The 21722-nt window shown below is 44.7% G+C and overlaps 1 protein-coding gene across 2 annotated transcripts; it reads right to left on the minus strand.

Moving 5' to 3' along the window:
• Nucleotides 1–11060: 11060 nt before the first annotated feature.
• Nucleotides 11061–21640, minus strand: PI3 (peptidase inhibitor 3). 2 transcript variants are annotated; one of them, XM_088844351.1, is made up of 5 exons: nucleotides 20108–21640; nucleotides 17505–17576; nucleotides 12617–12779; nucleotides 11430–11753; nucleotides 11061–11193 (listed from the first exon to the last, which is right to left on the minus strand). In XM_088844351.1, the coding sequence occupies exons 3-4, from the start codon at nucleotides 12696–12698 to the stop codon at nucleotides 11431–11433; spliced, it is 405 nt and encodes a 134-aa protein (XP_088700477.1). In that variant the 5' UTR covers nucleotides 12699–12779; nucleotides 17505–17576; nucleotides 20108–21640; the 3' UTR covers nucleotides 11061–11193; nucleotide 11430. The 2 variants fall into 2 exon arrangements, with proteins under 2 accessions (XP_088700477.1, XP_088700476.1); XM_088844350.1 differs by having other exon boundaries at nucleotides 12617–15113; nucleotides 20108–21639.
• Nucleotides 21641–21722: the final 82 nt, after the last annotated feature.

The following is a 21722-nucleotide window of genomic DNA, read 5'->3' on the forward strand; positions in this document are numbered from 1 at the left end:
AAGTGTATGCAAGTAGCATATCCAGATAAACTGTGCCTATAATGAAAGAAACACAAATGAAAGTCAGCCCAATTCTTATTGTCCCCCATGAGACCGGTTTCCCACTGTTGATCCGGCACAGATTCCATCCACCACTGCTGTCTCAGTTATTATAAAATGGGTGACTTGCTCCCTTAGGACCCATCTTGCTGGAGAAACACTCCAAGAATCTCAGAAAAGGTGTCTGCCTGGTGAGGAGTAAATTGGTGAGAGAAAAGCAGAGACATATTTGAGAGGGTGCCAGAATGATGCAGGACACTCATGATAATGGCTGACTTGACAAGTTGCAGAGCCTCAGTTCATAGTTGACTTCTCAACTCCTGCCCAATTCTTTGATTAATATCTTTGATTCTATGCTTTGGGATTTTTTTTTCTGTTATGTTTCTTTTGTTGTCATTTGGATTTTGTTTTTGTTTTTTTGGCTGTGCCAGATGGGCACATGGGATCCTAGTTCCCCAGTGAGGGATAGAACCCATGCTCCCTGCAGTGAAAGCAGAGTCTTAACCACTGGACCACCAGGGAAGTCCCTGATTCTACACTTTGGGTTGAGAAATTCTATTAGTCTGGAATTCCTGCCATGAACTTGAAATCCAGTTCAGATCAGATTAATAGATCATGAAGTCTTTCTTTGAAAGGTTACTCATCCTCCTACTTTATTCAATATCCTATATAAAATGGGAGCAGTTATTAGGAAATGCTATTAAAATAAAAGCAGTGATAAAATACAGTAATGAAAATACCACCCTATGGAAAGAGAAAAAACATAATATCAGGACAGGTGGCCCCTAGCCCCAGCTCTGCCCATGACTCCTCGTGTGAAATTTGATGATGCCCCTAGACGTCAGTTTTCTACTTTTTGAAATGAGGGTGTTTGTCTGGCTAATGTCCAAGGAGACTTCCAACTCCAGTTCACAACAGAATGTTGTGACTCTGAGCATCTGAGACAAGCTGAGAAGCTTGTGGTGTCTATACATGACCCCTGTCACACTGGACACCTGGGGGCAGATACACATGGCTGGCTAGAACAGAGTCTCCTCATCTAAGGAGGTTCTGGACAAGGAGAGCCTAAGAAGTGGCCAAAGAATGTCCAAGAATTATCAGTGACCCCGGGGTGCACACAGAGCATGCAGCTATGACGTCGGAGCTTCATCTTAGCAAAAAGTTCCTCAGCTAGGGAACACTGTGTCTCTGGCCGGAGTGTGGTAGCACTTGAGCTGGTCCCAATTAACCATATATTTCCTGGCTGCACTGCCCATTCTGGGAACCTCAGCAAGCATCTCTTATTGACTTCACTAACATCATGCATTCAGAAAACTAAGATCGTGGCATCCGGTCCCATCACTTCATGGCAAATAGATGGGGAAACAGTGGAAACAGTGGCAGACTTTATTTTTTGGGGCTCCAAAATCACTGCAGATGGTGACTGCAGACATGAAATTAAAAGATGCTTACTCCTTGGAAGGAAAGTTATGACCAACCTAGATGGCATATTAAAAAGCAGAGACATTACTTTGCCAACAAAGGTCTGTCTAGTCAAGGCTATGGTTTTTCCCGTGGTCATGTATGGATGTGAGAGTTGGACTGTGAAGAGAGCTGATCGCCGAAGAATTGATGCTTTTGAACTGTGGTGTTGGAGAAGACTCTTGAGAGTCCCTTGGACTGCAAGGAGATCCAACCAGTCCATACTAAAGGAGATCAGTCCTGGGTGTTCATTGGAAGGACTGATGCTGAAGCTGAAGCTCCAGTACTTTGCCCACCTGCTGTGAAGAGCTGACTCATTTGAAAAGACTCTGATGCTGGGAAAGATTGAGGGCAGGAGGAGAAGAGGACGACAGAGGATGAGATGGTTGGACGGCATCACTGACTCAATGGACATGGGTTTGGGTGGACTCTGGGAGTTGGTGATAGACAGGGAGGCCTGGCGTGCTGCAATCCATGTGGTCGCAAAGAGTCAGACACGACTGAGCAACTGAACCAAACTGAACATCACGCAGCCCCGGAGGTTCTCACCGTTTCCATCATCCTTGTTCTGTCCTCAGCACAGCAGGCAGAGTGGAAAAGGCTTGATGAGGCAGTAGGTGGTTTAGAGAATATTGGAGCCATCCTGCTCCATCCAATTCCCTTCCTTTTTTTAAAATCTTTTTTTTTAACATGTGCACATTGCTTTATTTATTTATATTTGGCTGCACTGGATCTTCCTTGCTGCACGCAGGCTTTCTCTAGTTGCAGGGAGCGGTGACTACACTCTAGTTTTGGTGCACAGGCTCAGCTGCTTCGAGGACATGGAATCTTCCCAGACTAGGATCGAATCCATGTCCTCTACATTGGCAGGTGGATTCTTATCTGCTGCACTACCAGGGAAGTCCCAAGCCCCTTCTTTTAACAGGTGGTTAAACTGTAGGGCAGAAGCTGAGACCAGAACATAGAATGGAGAGGAGGGTGCAGAGCAGCTGCTCCAGTGCTCACAGCAGGAATGAGGTACTTTAGACAACTTTCACGTCTGGACTTCTAAGCATACATGGAAGGAGGGAGTGTCCCACCAGGTCAGTCTTGGGAGTGGGGCGTTGAGGCTCATCCCCTCTAGCAGCTGGAAAGTCCAGACACCGGCTCCCCCTTGCCTTCTTTGCAGCCACCACGTGTGCACGAGTGCTGGTTTTAAGAACCCACGCACAAATGCTGTCATGGGTGTGAGGACTGGTGACTGTTAGTAGCAGACACAGAGAAAGGAAGAAGTGAGGATTTCTCCCAGCAGCCATGGCTGCAGCATCTCACTTCCAGGCAGAGAAGCAGAAGGGATGCCCAAGGTCTTGGCAGTGTTGGCTGGACAAGATGTGACATCATTCTGCCCAGAGGCAGTGGGGGATGGGGGCACCCTACTGTTATTCGGGAGTAAACCCTGGGACAAGTACTGAAGAATTGCTCTTACTGTCTAAAAACACTCAATTGCAGACTAGGGAAGACCAAGCGCCATCTAGTGTCGGAAAGCTGGAAGATAACCTGGGATTAAAATCCGGCTTTAGAGGGAGGGTCGGACACGACTGAGCGACTTCACTTTCACTTTTCACTTTCACACATTGGAGGAGGAAATGGCAACCCACTCCAGTGTTCTTGCCTGGAGAATCCCAGGGATGGAGGAGCCTGGTGGGCTGCCGTCGATGGGGTCACACAGAGTCGGACACGACTGAAGTGACTTAGCAGCAGCAGGGCTTCCCTGGTGGCTCAGACGGTAAGGCCTCTGCTCGCAATGCGGGAGACCTGGGTTCGATCCCTGGGTGGGGAAGATCCCCTGGAGAAGAAAATGGCAACCCACTCCAATATTCTTGCCTGGAAAATCCCATGGATGGAGGAGCCTGGTAGGCTACAGTCCATGGGATCGCAGAGTCGGACACGACTGACTGGTTAGAGGGACTTCCCTGATGGTCCAGTGGCTAAGAATTCCACGCTCCCTATGCAGAGGGCCTGGGTTCAATCCCCGGTCACGGAACTAGATCCCACATGCTGCATCTAAAGATCCCAAGTGCTGCAACTAACATCCAGAGCAACCAAATAAAAAAAGAAACTGGGTAGAAAAATGATTCCGATCCATTAAAAGTGACCTTGTGAAAGAAACTACTGCTGAGAGAGAAACTGGTAGAAGAGAAGTCCGATAAGAGAAGGCTTTCCAGGGACGTTGCCATGGTGACCAGGGAGTGTGGCTTCTGTTTCAGAGGTGGCAGCATTTGTGATGTCCCCTTTGTAACCACCAATGTGAAGAGTCTCTGGAGTTTCACGGGGAGTATGCAGAGGGTATCTGATGTTTGTTGACTGCCCACTGTATTTTGGTACCTCCCTTTCAAGTTCATACTTGAGTTTTTTTTTTTTTTAATTTTTTAATTTATTTGGCTGTGTTGGATCTTAGTTGTGGCAGGTGGGTTCTTCTATCATCGCAGGATCTTAGTTGTGGCATGCGGGAACTTTAGTTGCAGCATTCGAGCTCTTAGTTGTAGCATGTGGGATCTAGTTCCTTGATCTAGTTCAGGGATTGAACCTGGGTCCCGTGCATTGGGAGCAGAGAGGATTAACCCCTGGAGCACCAGGGAAGTCCCCATACTTGAGTCTTGATGGACATTCTGGACCTCTGCTGCAGACACTGAACAAATCAATGAGTCACTTTGTTTCACCCTGATACCTAGGGCTGCACTAAGATGCCTGGGAAATCTGATGCTCCTACCTGACACTCAGATCTCCACTGAGTGACCCTAAGCAGCAAGGACCAAAGGGAAGCCTTTTGCAGGGCAATGTAGTATTTTCATCCACAGCAGCACCCAGTCAGGGACCACTGGTGGCTGAGGTGAGTGTCCAGGACCAGAGTAAAGGTGTTCACATCACACGATTGTTGAGCTGTGGTTGGCTGTGATCATGCCGCCTGGACACTCTTTCTTACGGTGCCCTGAGCCTGAATCCTCATAATTCCATGAGCCACGCTTTGCAGATTGCATTCTCAAGGGAGCAGAAGCTGAGACAGGGTTAGCAGTGCAAGTTTCATGGCAAAGTAACATCTGTGAAAGAGAAGGAGAGGTTGCAGGACTAGGTACCAGGAGCATCACCTTGCTGACCTGATCGCATCCCTGCCAGCCCCCTGGGGAAGCTCTGGAGCAAGGATTTTCCATAAGAGGGGGTCCTCCATTAGGCAGAAAAGGAAAGAGCTTTGAATGACAGCCTTACTCTGTTCCTGGCCAGGGGCTTCCCCGGGTATAGTGTGATCTCAGCTCAAGTACCAGGTGTCTGAGAAGCACTTGCTGTTCATGATCAGCAACACACTCCTCGCAGTTGGGTGGCAAGCTGCTTCTTGAAGGAACTCTGAGCTGCACACCTCCTTCTGCTCTGGGGATCCACACCCCCATTCACACTGGGGAACAGCTCTGGTGGGCTCTCTTCCTGTAGGAAACCATAAGGGGTGGGGGTGCATAGGGCAAACTACAGCCCCAGCCCCTGCTACCTGCTCACCACCGTCATCACCCCTACTCATCACCCATTCTAGTCTCCTTGTCCTCAGCTACCGTCAGAGCTACTCTCAGTGGCTTACCTGGTGGTGTGACCCAAACCCTCATTCCTGAGTGTCACCAGACCCTTCTCAGGCCACAGTCATGGCACTCGTCTATCCGAGGGCATATAGGGAAGGCAACATCAAGACCTTATGCTTTTCCTCTGTGCCTCGTCACTGCTCTCCTCCAGCTCTGCCAGGCCTGTCCTCTCTGAGATGCAATTCCAGTTTAGGAATCAGCTACTTAAAAGCCTGTACTCTAAATCTCATGAGCTTTGTTTTCAGTCCCACTTGGTAACGCTGAAATATTATTCAGCCGGCTCATCCCTCACCCAGCCTTCTCATCCTCAGAACCTCGGGGCAGGACAGCAGCCAAAAAGGGCAAGAAAAGAAGTTGATCTGTGAAATATCTCAGGATCACTTTTTCTCATCCCATGGTGATCTCCACCAATAGGTTTTATGATATTTAGTTCTGCTTCTTTCCTTTTTTAAAAAAAGCAATGAATTAAATAGCTCATGGTCTCACTATTTTGTCATTTTTAAATAGGACTTTTATTTATTGATTAGATCTCCTACTGTTTTCCTATTCCTGATTTTAGAAATTTCATGGTTTTATCTTTATTACTGTTTTCCTTTTAGTTGTCCTTTGGTTTACTCTGTCCTTTTTTAGGTCTTTATGTTAAATTCTTGATTTTTTCCAATATTTCATTCTATTATTCATATATATAAATGTTATACAGCCATAAAAAATTAAGAAAATCTTGCCATTTGTGACAATGGGATGGATCCTGAGGACACTAGGCTAGGTGAAATCAGTCAGAGATAGACAAAGAATATGTGCACTGTTACATTTATTGCAGCGTTTGTCACAATAGCCAAGGTATGGGAACAGCCTAAGTGCCCAAAACAGATAAATGGATAAAGATGATGTGATATATGTAGATACATATATATAATGGAATATTATTCAGCCATGAAAAAGAAGGAAAGCCTGCCATTTACAACAACATGGATGGACCTTGAGCACATTAAGCTAAGTGAGAGAAGTCAGACAAAGACGAGTGTTGTATGATATTCAGTTCAATTCAGTTCAGTCGCTCAGTCGTGTCCGACTCTCCGCGACCCCATGAATCACAGCTCACCAGGCCTCCCTGTCCATCACCAACTCCCGGAGTTCACTCAAACTCATGTCCACAGAGTCGGTGATGCCATCCAGCCATCTCATTCTCTGTCGTCCCCTTCTCCTCCCGCCCCCAACCTTTCCCAGCATCAGAGTCTTTTCCAGTGAGTCAACTCGTCACATGAGATTACTTATATATGAAATCTAAAAAAGGCACACTCACATAAACAGAGAGAAAAATGATACTTCTAGAGTATGGGGAGGTATAAGAGATAGATTATTTAAGGGTACAAATTTGTAAAGAGTAGGAAATAAGTCCCAAAGATCTAATCCACAGTTGACTGAATATGTACAATAATATTGTATTATGATCTTTAAATTTGCTGAGACTAGAACTTATTTCATCCACTAAAAAAAGATAATTATGTAACATGATGGAGGAACTAATTCTCGATACAATGGCAATCATATTTCAATATATGTGTATCAAGTTAATATGTGGCACACATTAAATTTACAGGGTTATATGTCAAATATATTTCCATGTAAAATAAATAAAATAAATGTAAAAGGAGAAACTGTGACAAGGCAATTAAACTAATCAGAACAGCTCCAATAGAAAAGGGAACAAGGACATGAAAAGGCAGCTCACTGAGCGGAGAGAAAGTGTTAACTAACAGCTGAATAGATATGAAAGATGTGCCATCTCATTGATCATGAAACACCAGTTCAAAAAACATTGTTTCCCTTGCATTTTACTGCAATATATTTGATTCACTAATAACTTTGGGCAATTCTTTCCCTCCTCTGGGTTTCAGTTCTATCAACTGTAAAACAAGGAAGCTGGAAAGATTGTCACCAAGGGCTCCATCAGTCCCTTAAACAGTGAAAGAGGCTGAAAGATTCTACCAGAGCTGTCGTTCTAAATATTATGAAAATAGAAAACACAAAGAGCCGAGATCATTGAAAAGGAAGAATAAGGGGGAGCCAAAGACCCCATTGAGAATAATTGCCTTGACATTGAGGATAATTGCCTTAACATTGAGAATAGCTGATTCGACAGATTTGTAGAGGATCACCTCAGCCAAATTGCTTCCATCTGCACCATCTTCTCCATTTCTAGGCATTTCCATCAACATATTTCCGTGTGCGGTTCCATCACTCAAGAATACTGATCTCGTCTTAGGGACTCACCTGCACGAAACAGATCAGGCAGTACTGACGACAAATCAAGAAGCTAGTTCTCCATCTTGGTTGTGGACCCAGCTGGAGAGCACTCTGCGACTTTGCAAAGCCTTTCCTCTCCGAGCCTCAGGTTTTTCATGTGTAAGCAAAGAAGTGGTTCATGATCATCTCAAAGTGTACTGTCTGTTCTAACTAGATGGAAGGCTGTGTGATCAGGGAGGTTGCCAAGAGCTGATAAATACTGGTGCATGTTTTTGATGCCTAGGACTGGCACCCCGAGAAGGATGACACACATGTCCGGTGGGAAGAGAGCATCTCTGATCCTGTGCTGGATAGGGCGTCAGAAGCACTTCAGAGTTTTCTGCAACCTTTGAGTGATGCTCAGCTGTCCTGCCTCAGGGGTGACCATGAAACCTCAGAGACAGGCAGAAGGCTCCCAGCCTCTAATGGGCGCTCCAGGTTGGTGGATGCCAGATCCAGCAGGTGGAAGTAGGGAGCAAGAATGAGTCCTCCCACTGGCACTGAACATTTGATGTGTGTTCTTCTCAAGCTACTGTGCGTATATCAAAGGGTTTTGTGTGTGTGTCTGTGTGTGTGTGACCTTAACAGTGCCTGGAAGTCACAAACCCACTTTCTGACCCTCCCCCTGACTTCCTGCCTGGAGTTATTCACATGTCAGATATGCCTGTATTAGGTTCTAGGTTATTTGGAGTTTTAGTGCAAAAAGCTTGAAAACTTCCACCTGCTCTGGCCTTCTGTGTTAGTGTGTGGAACTTCTCTGAGTCTAAGTGGATTGGGCACAGTACTGCCTGCTTCTGAATCCAAGAAGGACAGAGAATAGCAGGTACCTGGAAGGAATATGAGGCTGGATGGCTGAACAAGAATGCAAAGACTCTCTTCTCTGCCCAGGTACAGGCTCCCAAATGAGCAGAACCTGGTTCAAATGGGGACATGGAACTGATGGATACTTGGTCCAGAGTCATGTAACCCCAAATGGGCCCCTTATCTTGCCTTGAATCCCTTATTTCTTTGAGTGAATAACTCCCCCTTGACACTATAAATGACTAAAAATTTTTAATGCCAGTGGGCTCCAGGTGTCAGAAAACAAGTATTCAGGCATCAGTCGGAATCAGAGAAATTTACATTTACAAAAATTTGATCAAATCAGCAAGTTCCAAAGTTAGGTAGGATGAACATTGGTCTGGGAGACAGGGAATCGGGTCCTGGTGGCCCTGATTTGCTGAGTGAAATTGGTAAAAGCATCTCTCCCTAAATTTCTCCTTGTACAACTGATATAAAACAAAAAGGGAATGTACATCTACCCACAGACTTTTCTTTCTTATATAATTTTATTTATTTATTTGTTTTTGGTTGTGATGAGTCTTCATTGCTGTGCATAGGCTTTCTCTAGTTGCAGCGAAAGGGGGCTACTCTCTAGTTGCAGTGTGCAGGCTTCTCTTTGCAGTGGCTTCTCTTGGTGCAGAGCATGGGCTCCAGAGCACACAGGATCAGTAGCTGCAGCCTGTGGGCCTATTTGCCCCACTGTATGTGGGTTCCTAGATCCCGGGCCAGGGTTCAAACCCATGTCCTTTGCATTGGCAGGTGGACCCAACTGAACCACCAGGTAAGTCCCCTCTACAGACATTTTATTATCCCTAACCCCTTGCATCATCATCTTTTGAGCTATTTAAAATCCTAAAAGATGATTCTCGATAGTTACTTGGACAGCAAGGAGATCAAACCAGTCAATCCTAAAGTCAGTGCTGAAGCTCCAATACTTTGGCCACCTGATGTGAAGAACTGACTCACTGGAAAAGACCCTGATGCTGGGAAAGACTGAAGGTGGGAGGAGAAGGGGGCGACAGAGGATGAGATGGTTGGATGGCCTCACCGACGCAATGGACATGAGTTTGAGCAAACTCTGGGAAATGGTATAGGACAAGGAAGCCTGGCATGCTGCAGTCCATGGGGTCACAAAGAGTCAGACGTGACTGAGCAACTGAACGACTGAACAATAACAACCACCCCTTCCTTGGACTGTTTTGTTAATCTGGTGCCAAAATCACCAAGGAAGGCTGTGCAGGGGCAAAACTCGCATCCTGGAAAGTTACTATGAAAGTAGAGCTATAATGTTCTCTCCGTAACAACAACGACAATAAAATAGCCAGTACCTGAGGAGAAGGATTAATGATGCGTTCATGACTTCAATCATTTTGATTTTTTGGCTGTGCTGTGTGACTTGCAGGGTCTCAGTTCCCTGACCGAGGATCAAAGCCACACCCTCTGCACTGGAAGTGCAGAGTCTGACCCACTGGATTGCCAGGGAACTCCCATGGTTTCAATGTTTTAACAAAATTAAAGAGGTGTATATGACCTGTCTGAGGGAGTTCTAATGAGAAATAAGACAATACTTATGACGTGTTTATACGGGATCTGAAGGAGACGAAGCACTGAAATGGAAACCGTCCTTGCCTCCAGTGGTGCGTGCTGTTTCTCAAGCCAGAAGTTTAAGCACTGCTCGGTCTGTGCTCCAAGATGCGTGGTCCAGTCCATCCCCTGGAGAGTCAGAGGGGAACCCTGGCTCCTGGGGGGGTGTCTAAGGGACACTGGACTCTCTGTTGTCTCACCCCGAACAAAGCCTCTGCTCCCCACCTCCCCTCTAGCAGAGCCCAACACACACACACAAAGAAGAGACGTTTCAGTGCCAGAATATCAGGGATGAACTGACATTCATTACTAGACTTCCAGAATAATTTCACCCAACTCCCCTCAAACTGAATAGACAACATGGAGGCTCAGGGAGAGAAAGAGATTTATCTGCAGTCATCTAGCAAGTTGGGAGGAGCCTAGAGCTAGAACTCAGGTCTCCTGACTTCCAAGTGGGGTGCCCACTGCACGCCAAGTCTCCTCCCACTTCTTCTTGGAGAACTCCACTGCACAAGGGCTGTGGGGCAGGTGAACCAACAGCAGAGCCATGAGGTCATCCAAGGTTACCCAACATACACCCTCCCGCTCTTTTCACTCCTCCCGTCTACCCTACCCCAACTTGCATGTCCCCAGAGAACTTTATTCAGCAATGACATGGAAGGATCAATGTGTCTTGCCTCCTCATTCACATCTTGAAATAGAAAGCTGGGAGAGGATATTGCTTCACCCAAAGGAATTATGTGTTATTAGAGGTCATCTCAGGCTTGAACAGGTGAAATGCTTCATGAGCAGGGATTTCCCAGCATCTGTCTTTCTGTCTTCTTGGAGGATACAGATTCATGGGAAACATTAGAGGAAGGGAAGGAGGAAGTCAGAGGTTTAGCCAGGAGGGTTGGTTAGTCACACTGGCAGGGTTGATCATAGCCAGGTCAGAAGTGGAGGTCAATGGGAAGGTTTAGGGGTTTATTCCCCTGTTCTGAGTCCAGAGGCCAAATGTCTAGGTCTCCATGTCCTGGTGAAATGGAGGCTGTGGTTCTTGGGTTGATTTTTGGATTTCTACAGTGAACCCTAGAAATAGGCCTCTTGTTCCTGCCCCTGCTCTCCTTCACACCCCAAGAACATCTGCCATGGGTCCCGCTCCACTCTCCACTGGGGACAGGAAGTCCCAAACCCACACCCATCTCCCCAGGGCTCTCGGGAGCCCAGGAGTCACAGGAGCCAGAAACAAATGGAGTTGAAAGCAGTCTTTAATTGGAAAGTTCACGAGGAAGGCAGTCCATGCTCAAGCTTGGGCCTCCTGGATGAGAGGAAGAAGGGGCAGTGTGGGAGAGGGTCGTGCTACAGGCACCGGGGCCTACATCCCTGGGGACTTCACAGGTGCAGCAAGAACAGACTCTACCTGGTAGAAGAAAAGAGAATCGGAAATGTGGGTCAGCAGGTGAAAGACTCAGAGGCAGTGGGAGGCCGGACCAAGCCCACATGTCACCCTTCTCAGGACCCCAGTTACAGCCTCTGAGACCCCTCAGTCTCTCCATCACCTCCCCATGTCCTTTCCCCCACTAGCCTAGGCTCACCCTCCACCAGCCAGCCTCTCTGTGCCCTCACGGGTCACCTTTCCCTCCACCCAGTTCTCACCTCACCAGGGATTCATACAGGCCTTCCCACAAAAGCCATCACAGCACTTCTTGATCCCTGGGCAGTGAGCATCTCTCAGACACTTGTTAGGGGGATTCCGCAAGGTGCAGCGGATCAGAATCCTGGGGCAGAAGCCATGCTTGAATGAAAGTCTGGCTCTGTCTTGTCCTACGACTAGATCTTTTCCTTTGACTGGGTCTTGACCTTTCGCTGGATCTTGACCTTTCACTGGATCTTGTCCTTTGACAGGAGATTGACCATTGACTGGACCGTTTCCATTGACTACAACATTTCCTTCCTTAATGCCTTGACCTTTCGGACTACCTGTTGAAAGAAATATCCCCACATTTTGACCAATGAGTCTGCTTCAACTATCTAGTCTTTCCTCCAGGTCCAGCCACTGCTCACTGCGGTGTCCCTTAAGCTGAGGGACACTGAGACAGAGGAGGCTCACCAGGGCCAGCTGGGGTCTGCCCTCTCAGATGGCTGTTCCCTGGGCTTTGGGGAGAAGGTCCATAGGACCAGGTTTCCTTTGGGTGGCCATTTCTTCCCCTCACCCTCCACTCTGGATCCTGGAGCCCTCACGAGGATATGCCAGGGAGGAGTGACTTTCAGGAGGTGAGGACACATTGTCATCTTTGAGGACACTTGGTGGACAGGCAAGGAGCTGTGAGACAATGCCAGCAGGCCTGAGTTCCAGCCTGGCTCTGGAGGTCGCCCTGACAGCTCCTCACCTTGCTCTAGGTCTCAATGTCCTGCTTTGGAAAACAGAGGTCTTCAGACTCCATGATTTCTGAGGCCCTGTTAGTGCTTAACCTCCCCTGACAGGACTGATGACTCAGGTGCTTTGATGGGACAGGCAGGCAGGGAAGAGACCCCCACACCCAGGGCCCAGATTCCTGGGGCTCCTCACTTCATTGCATGTTCTGTCCAACTATCAGTGCTTGAGGCCAAGGTCATGTTACAACACTCCTTCCACAAACAGCCCTGATTTCTCAGTCCTGGGGCGGAATGCACATGGAATCTAGTCGGCAACTTCCTACTTCTCTGGATACACTCAAAACTTTAGCCTGCTATCCAGGCTACAGAGGGGGCTCCAGCTCTGCATGCTGCCCCTTGTCAAGACCCAGGCTGTCCCCAACATCCTCTCCTCAACCCAAGCCAGCCCCACCAACTCGTCCACTCACCTGTTACGACAGCTGCCTGTGCCACCAGCGTCCCAAGGACGAGAAGGACCACCACCTGGACCAAGAAGCTTCTGGTCTTCATGATGTCAGGAAGGTATGACCGGGAGCTGAAGCTAAGCCTCGTTTTATGCAGCTCCAGCTTGGCCAGGTGCCAAGGGTGGGTCTGTGGTTTCACAAGGGATAAGACTTACTTTTTCTTAGTTCTACCAGGAAATATCCACCCCCATCCTGGGAGCAACTTTGGGCCCTCCTCCAGGGATTATCCATAGGGAGAAACAGCGGTTGTTATATCATTTCTAATAGCCCCAAGAGCTATCTCACATTCTCACAAAGAAGTAGGGCTGGCTGGTCTGTAGGCATCATCATGACCAAATTCTTTATACTTATAGAGCATGAAGCCAAAAGGAGAGACAGGAATCACCCACGGTCATTCAACAAGTCAGTGGTAGGTCTAGGTCCGGTGTACAGTTTTCATAGCCAAGGAGTTCCCCCATTACTCCCCGGCTCCTGCAAGCCCCACCCAGACCTACCCTAACAGTTTACCCTTTCCAGTATCATGCTAGGCTTTTCTTTCATTCTCCCCCTGATCCCAAGAAAAACTCTCAAAGGCAAATTTGCCTTTAGCATTTAATGACTAATCATTCAGTTCAGTTCAGTCGCTCAGTCGTGTCCGACTCTTTGCGACCCCATGAATCACAGCACACCAGGCCTCCCTGTCCATCACCAGTTCCCGGAGTTCACTCAAACTCATGTCCATCGAGTCGGTGATGCCATCCAGCCATCTCATTCTCTGTCGTCCCCTTCTCCTCCTTCCCCCAATCCCTCCTAACATCAGACTCTTTTCCAGTTAGTCAACTCATCGCATGAGGTGGCCAAAGTATTGGAGTTTCAGCTTTAGCATCAGTCCTTCCAATGAACACCCAGGATTGATCTCCTTTAGAATGGACTGGTTGGATCTCCTTGCAGTCCAAGGGACTCTCAAGAATCTTCTCCAACACTACAGTTCAAAAGCATCAGTTCTTCGGCGATCAGCTTTCTTCACAGTCCAACTCTCACATCCATACATGATCACTGGAAAAACCATAGCCTTGACTAGATGGACCTTTGTTGGCAAAGTAATGTCTCTGCTTTTTAATATGCTATCTAGGTTGGTCATAACTTTCCTTCCAAGGAGTAAGTGTCTTTTAATTTCGTGGCTGTAATCAGTATCCGCAGTGATTTTGGAGCCCAAAAAAATAAAGTCTGACACTGTTTACACTGTTTCCCCATCTAAATTGGTGAAATTGTTTCATTAATTTTTTTTCAATTCAAGTGCCAAAAAAAATCTAAATGCTACAAAGTGAAAGTGAAGTTGCTCAGTCGTGTCCGACTCTTTGCGACCCCATAGACGGTAGCCTACCAGGCTCTGCGGTCCATGGGATTTTCCAAGCAAGAATACTGGAGTGGGCTGCCATTTCCTTCTCCAGGGGATCTTCCCAACCCAGGGATCAAACCCGGGTCTCCTGCATTGCAGACAGACACTTTACCATCTGAGCCACAAAAGGATCATAGAAAAAATAACTTTCTAAACTGAAACTGACACAAGAAAAAGTAGAAGACCATTGAAAAGATGGAAACAATAGTCAAAAATATTTGACCAAAAAAAACCACCAGGATCAGACCTCTTTGTAAGCATATTCTATAAGGCAAACAAGGAACAACTAATTCTAATATGACATAAATAGGAAATAAGAAACAATTCCCAGCATGTCATATGAAGTAAACATAATTTTGATACCAAAGCTTAATAAGGACTTATGTCAATTATATGTCAATAAAGCTGTTTAAAAATAAAATTATCAACAAGGATTCTATGAAAAAGGAAGATTTTAAGTACATCTTATTCATAGAACATAGATACATGAACACAAAAATCAACTATGTTCATAAAATTTCAAACAGATCTACAGATAATTATTAGAATCAATAAGAATCTATCACAACAGATGCATACAAAGGAAATATACAAAACTCAATGGTACTACATAAATCAACAACACAAATCAGCAAATGAAATTTCAATAATTTTTCAGTTCAGTTCAGTCTCTCAGTCATGTCCGACTCTTTGCGACTCCATGAATCGCAGCACACCAGGCCTCCCTGTCCATCACCAACTCCCAGAGTTCACTCAAACTCATGTTCATCGAGTCGGTGATGCCATCCAGCCATCTCATTCTCTGTCGTCCCCTTCTCCTCCTGCCCTCAGTCCCTCCCAGCATCAGGGTCTTTTCCAATGAGTCAACTCTTCGCATGAGGTGGCCAAAGTATTGGAGTTTCAGCCTCAGCATCAGTCCTTCCAATGAACACCCAGGACTGATCTCCTTTAGGATGGACTGGTTGGATCTCCTTGCAGTCCAAGGGACTCTCAAGAGTCTTCTCCAGCACCACAGTTCAAAAGCATCAATTCTTCGGTGATCAGCTTTCTTCACAGTCCAGCTCTCACACCCATACATGATCACTGGAAAAACCATAACCTTGACTAGACAGACCTTTGTTGGCAAAGTAATGTCTCTGCTTTTTAATATGCTATCAATAATTTTTATAATCATATAAAATATGAAGAGCTTATAAATACACATAATAGATTTTGTGCAGAAACACTACAAAGAAAATTATAAAACTTTAGTAAAAGACATTTTTTAATACCCTCAAATCAGAAATGTATACCATGTTCATGGACTGGAAGACTCAATATGATAAGTATGCCAATTCTCTTCAAATTGATTTTCAGTCTCAATGCAATCAAACCCCCAGAAAAGTTTTTGCAAAAGTAAACCAAGAGAAACTTGGCAATGCAATTCTGAAATGCATACAAAAAATGCAAAGGCAAGATAGCCAAAATACTCTTGAAGAAGAATAATTTAATAAGACTTGATGTAGGAGATATTAAGTTTTATTTTAAAGCTGTAATAATTATGATAAAGTGGTATTACAAAAACCATAGACAGATATGCAAATGAGAGTCACCAGACAGATGACTTGCACATAATGACAGTATGTTCCTAACGTGGTCACAGTAAACAAATATCGTTACTGTCATTTTAAGAAGGCTGCACATCATAATATTAATATACATTCCCTAAGTGGTTGAAGGAGGATACAGGTTAAGAAGGCAGGATAGAAGGAAGGAGAAGAAAAGTAAATAAATAGATGTTGCTTTACCAAAAAACTCATCATGTCTGATGGGATCCTGTTACATTTATAAATATATTACCAAAATATGAATATCACTAGATCTCTGTTTACTGACTTCCAGTGATGTCCATGCAATCTTAACAGAAAAAAAAGCTGGAGAGTACTATATGGGTTTTGATAATATTTCAGTTGAACACAGAACTCCTGTATATGAAAATTTTTATGTGTGAAAAAGGAAAAGTGTTTGAAGGAAGCAGTATCCACTGCTGTGAATACTGGTTACATGATGATGATGGGAGTGGGAAGGGGACAAGCATGAGTAGCTCTGCCTTTATCCATATTAATTTCTAATTTTTTTCTTGTTACAACGGTCGATAAAAGTTCAGTTAACAATTAAGAAGAAAGGGAATTTTATTTGAATAAGACTGAGGATTATAACCCGGAAGAGAGACTCTCAGAAAGTTCTGAGAAACCGTTCTGCCAGGTGCAAGTTGAAGGCACAGTCATATACATTTTCGAGACAAAGGATCACACATCAAAATGACATACTGATACTTTATACAAAGTTCATCAAGGACATGTAGTGCAGGTAAGCCCATATAAAGAGAGCGGGAAGTCTGTGATCTCCTGCAGAGTTGGGAAATAATGCTATCCTTTGAAGAAATTATATTGCTAATGTCAGAAGAAAGGGGAAAATGTTATCTTTATGGTCATAGCAGATGCTCCTATCTTTGAGGAAGTTTGTTTAATATGTAATGCAGGTACACACTACACATTAGGGAGGGAGGGAAGAGGCCCAAACAGATGCAGAGAGAGAATTTTGTGTTCAATTTTTTCTTATCCTGCCTGGAAATAAGAATTTTATTTCATCACAGCAAAAATCACTACTCTATGATCTGAACATATCGAATAAAGAAAATTAAAATTCATAATTTGTTGTTGTTGTTTAGTCGCTAAGTTGTGTCCAACTCTTTTGCAACCTCATGGACTGTAGCCCCCCCAGGCTCCTCTGTCCATGGGATTTCTCAGGCAAGAATACTGGGGAGGGTTGCCATTTCCTTCTCCAGGGGATCTTCCCAACCCAGGGATCAAACTCACATCTCCTGCATTGACAGGCAGATTCTTTACCACCGAGCCACCAAAATTCATTATAGGTTAGAATAAAGAACTCAAGTAATCATGTGAGCAGAGAAAACAGGGTAATTGAGAGTTGCATCTAAAGAAATGATTATATATACATATACTCATTAATGTAAGTGTTACAAAGGGATGTTTAAAATATGTCATAATGTAAAATAGTGCATGAATCAGAGGCAGTCAAAAGAAATCACCTAGGTAGTTCAAGCAGAAAAAGAATTTCAGCTATTGTATGAGCACATCTCATTGTAAGAACCCAAATCACACGTGAAATCCTGGATATGAAAGAGTCTGGGAAAAGATAGGCATTTGATTTACAACCCCTGCAGGAAGGCAGTCTGGGAGCAGCTGAAATGCATGTAGATGGAGACACTGCACAGTACCGGCCATACCCCAGCTCCCTCCCTACTTACACTCGCAATTAGAAAATATTCACCTCTCAGAAAGCAAAGTGCCCACCTTGAGTGGGAGCTGAAGTGAGTGGGTCTGAGAATAAGCAAGGCAGGACACAAGTGCTGGGAGATATGAATAAAATAAATAGAGAAGAATACAGGGTATTTATGAGAGCAGTAGTTACCTTGCAATGCTGGAGTAATATCTCATAGTGGCCAGGGCTGGTGGTGGGAACCCTCCTCTTTCAGACAAGTACCTAAGAAAGAGAAGTCCAGGTATGTATTAGGAAAACTGCAACAGAGGAGGGAGCCCTTGAGCTAAATTCAGAAACCTATTACTTCCAACCCTTCCCACTCAAATAAGATACTCCTTTCAAAAGATAGTCCCTGACTCTGATTTTAAAATAAGAAAGAAATTTGGAAATTGTATAAGCTATATAAAGAGACTCCTTTTTAAAAAAACAGAAATAAGAAGCAAACCTTAAAAGCATTTGAAACAGGAGTTTTAAAATCCCCAGTAAAATGTCACCACAAAGCTGAGAAAAAATTATAATCTAAAAGAGATTTTTAAAACTAGTGAAGCAAATTAAAGGTATGAGGAGAAGTGAAAGTCGCTCAACCATGTCTGACTCCGCTACCCCATGGATTGTAGCCCACCAGGCTTCTCTGTCCATGTAACTCTCCAGGCAAAAATACGGGAGTAGGTAGCCATTCCCTTCTCCAGGGGATCTTCGCAACTGAGGGATTGAACCCAGGTCTCCCACACTAAAGGCAAATTCTTTAGCATCTGAGCCACCAGGGAAGCCCAGAGGTATGAGGAACCATCATAAGATTTAAGAAACATAGAAACTCAAAGAAGAGATAGCAGGGTAACAGGAAGGTGTGAAATAGAATCTGATGGAGAGAAATTGAAGAAAAGGACAAAAATATTTCATAAATGAGGACTAAGTCAAGTAAGAAAGAAAAAGGAAAACGTAAGAAAAGCATATAACATAAAATAAAAATAAAGAAAGAAGTAGTTTAAAAACACAAAGTCTTAAATATTAAAAAGTCAATGAAGATCCACCAGACAAAAATCAAGTCCAACCGGGAAGAAAACCAAGTCAACCAAACAGAAGAATTATTTAAAACAATAATTGAGGAAAATATTTCTGAAATAAAAGATTTGAGTCTACACATTAAAAGCTCACATTATAGTAAACATAAGATGAATGCAAGTAAAAATTGTGGTCTTTCAAGATAAAAACAGAAGCCTTCAGGAGGCCAACACTGCCCCTCCAACTAAAAAAGAAACAAAACCTTAAAAAATCAGGTTGTAAGATAAATACTCAATGCCAGAAAATAGTGAAGCAAAACTTAGACACTCTATGGAAGAAAATATGCACTGAGAATTTTTGTACAACTAATTTGCCCTTGACCTAAATATATTTCTAAATGTGCAAGAACTCAAGAAATACTGTTTCTGATAACTTTCCTGGGAAGTTTCCAAGAGACAAGATTTATTCAATCAAGAAACACTTGCCGAAATTAACAACATGATTTTATTGAGTACTGAACATTTTCATTGTGGAATTAAGTCTGATGAAGGAGTAATAAAAATAGTATGTAAATGTGACCTATTGTGATAACGTGCAAATTGCAAAACTTCCGTCAGATAGGAGGATGATGGAAAGAGGTAGCTCAAAGAGTAAGTCCACTGACTGCTTTATATATAATAGCTTCAAGTCAAAGGATATTTAAAACACATAAGGTTCAACAAAAATAAAAACTTGTGCATCAAAGGATCCTATCAGGATAGTAAGAAGATCCTGCTGAGAAGAAGAAACAAACCAGGTCTCTGATAAGGGCTGACAACCCAGATCTCTCTCGCAACTCCACCCTAAAAAGATGAACAACCCAATTTAAAAATTGGCAAAGAACTTAGGCATTTCTCTGAAGATACACAAGTGGCCAGTGAGCACCAGGAAAAGATCCTATACATCATTAGCCATTCAGTTCAGCTGCAAATCAAAATCACAAGATATCACTTCATACCCAATAGCGTGACTATCAGAAAAAAAAATTAATGGAAAATAACAAGCATCGGCCAGGAGGTTAAGAAATTGGAACCCTTGTACATTGCTGGGGAGAAGGTAAAATGGTGCAGACTCTGTGGAAAAGAGCCTGACGGTTCCTTCAAAAGGTCAGCATAGAATTACTCAGCAACTCCACCTCCCAGATGCATATGTAAAAGAACTGAAAACAGGAAGTTCTGGTCCATGACTGAGACACAGGAGGCTCCTCAACTCACCTCCACCCCGGTCACACAAAGCTGACGGCTACAACACAAAGCCATTGAAAGAAATCCAGTAATGAGTTGAGCCAGTGCTACATATTAGGCAAGCAAGAAAATACTCACATTGGAGAGGGTCTTGGCACACCCTCAAGCCACAAAGAACAAAGAAGGTGGCTTGGACAATTACAAGGGTTCGAGACACGACCAAGAGCTTGGGAGAGTGGGACGATGAGGTTCCTCTCCTATACATGGTCACATGGTCAAGACTGGAAGATGTTGCTGTTTTATCTAATGCCCAGAAGCCAGTACAGACAGTGGAGGAAAATGAAGTCTCCACACTGGGTCTTGCACATTTTCCCACAACTGCAGGCAGCTCCCTACTGGGCACACCCACTTTCACTGTCTCCTCTCAGTTCAATTCAGTTCAGTCGCTCAGTCACGTCTGACTCTTTGCTATCCCATGGACTGCAGCACGCCAGGCCCCCCTGTCCATCATCAACTCCCAGAGCTTACCCAAACTCATGTCCATTGAGTCGGTGATGCCATCCAACCATCTCATCCTCTGTCGTCCCCTTCTCCTCCTGCCCTCAATCTTTCCAGCATCAGGGTCTTTTCAAATGAGTCAGTTCTTGGCATCAGGTGGCCAAAGTATTGGCGTTTCAGCTTCAACATCAGTCCTTCCAATGAACACTCAGGACTGATTTCCTTTAGGATGGACTGGTTGGATCTCCTTGCAGTCCAAGGGACTCTCAAAAGTCTTCTCTAACACCACACTTCAAAAGCACCAATTCTTCAGAGCTCAGCTTTCTTTACGGGCCAACTCTCAGTTGGCAAAGTAATGCCTCTGCTTTTTAATATGCTCTCTAGGTTGGTCATAACTTTCCTTCCAAGGAGTAAGCATCTTTTAATTTCATGGATGCAGTCACCATCTGCAGTGATTTTGGAGCCCCAGAAAAATAAAGTCAGCCACTGTTTACACAGTTTCCCCATCTATTTCCCATGAAGTGATGGGACCAGATGCCGTGATCTTAGTTTACTGAATGTTGAGCTTTAAGCCAACTTTTTCACTCTCCTCCTTCACTTTCATCAAGGGGCTCTTTAGTTCTTCTTCACTTTTCATCAAGGGGCTCTTTAGCTCTTCTTCACTTTCTGCCATAAGGGTGGTATCATCTGCATATCTGAGGTTATTGATATTTCTCCTGGAAATCTTGATTCCAGCTTGTGCTTCATCCAGCCCAGTATTCCTCTAGACACTAATAATTTGGGGGTAGGGCAGACTTAAGGGGTGGCAGGAATGTACAGTGGAAAGGGGACTTTCCTAGACAGACCCCAATGACCTCATGACTCTGCTGTCCATGCATGGGTCTCGCAGTCCTGTTCCAAGGAGGTGCCAAGGAAATTCAAGTTCCTGGAAGGAGATACTCTGAGTGATTTCCAGAACAATATCCTGGAAGTCAGTTTCAGCTTTGCCCCGAACTTGCTGTGTGAACTTAGGAAAATAACTCTCCTTCTTTTATTGAACTTGCTTGTGAGCAACAACCAAGTAGTCTATGTAGTTTGTAATCAGGAATAAAAATCAGCCTCATAAAATTTTCCTTCTAAATAAAGCTGCCAAGGGGATGCCATAATTTCCAAAGTCACATCAGATCATGAACTACAGGGCCCCTCTTTTCCTGAGAGCTTAGAAGAGAGCATGAGGTTAAACCCCTGGGAGCACTTCCTGACTGTGAGGGTTGTCCTGGACTGGAACATTCTCTTCCTTTCTCAGGGTCAGAGGAGGTATCGCCTCACTTCCGAGAACAGGATGGGGATCATGGAGAAGCGATGTTCCCATGGAGAAGGCGTCCCAGCCTAGTTAAGAATTAACTGTGTCCTTGAGCCAGCCCCCTCCCATCTAACAGCCGACTGTTCCCTCATCTTTCAGTTGGGAGGGCGGGGAGGACGGCCTTGATCTCCTCCCATCCTGGTGAGTTACTCAGGTTCAGTATGTTTCCGCTTGGGGCCCCTTAGGACTCGGAGCTCCACTTGTCTCTCTTTCACCAAACACAGGAGCCAGATGATGTGAAATCTAAGGGGGGAGGGCGGCCTTGGCTGAGATGACCTTTTGCTCAGGATCCCTTAGGGCCAG

This window comes from Moschus berezovskii, chromosome 15, assembly GCF_049115385.1.
Source record: "Moschus berezovskii isolate FMDL1 chromosome 15, NW_MosBer_1.0, whole genome shotgun sequence".
Classification (NCBI taxonomy): Eukaryota; Metazoa; Chordata; class Mammalia; order Artiodactyla; family Moschidae; genus Moschus; species Moschus berezovskii.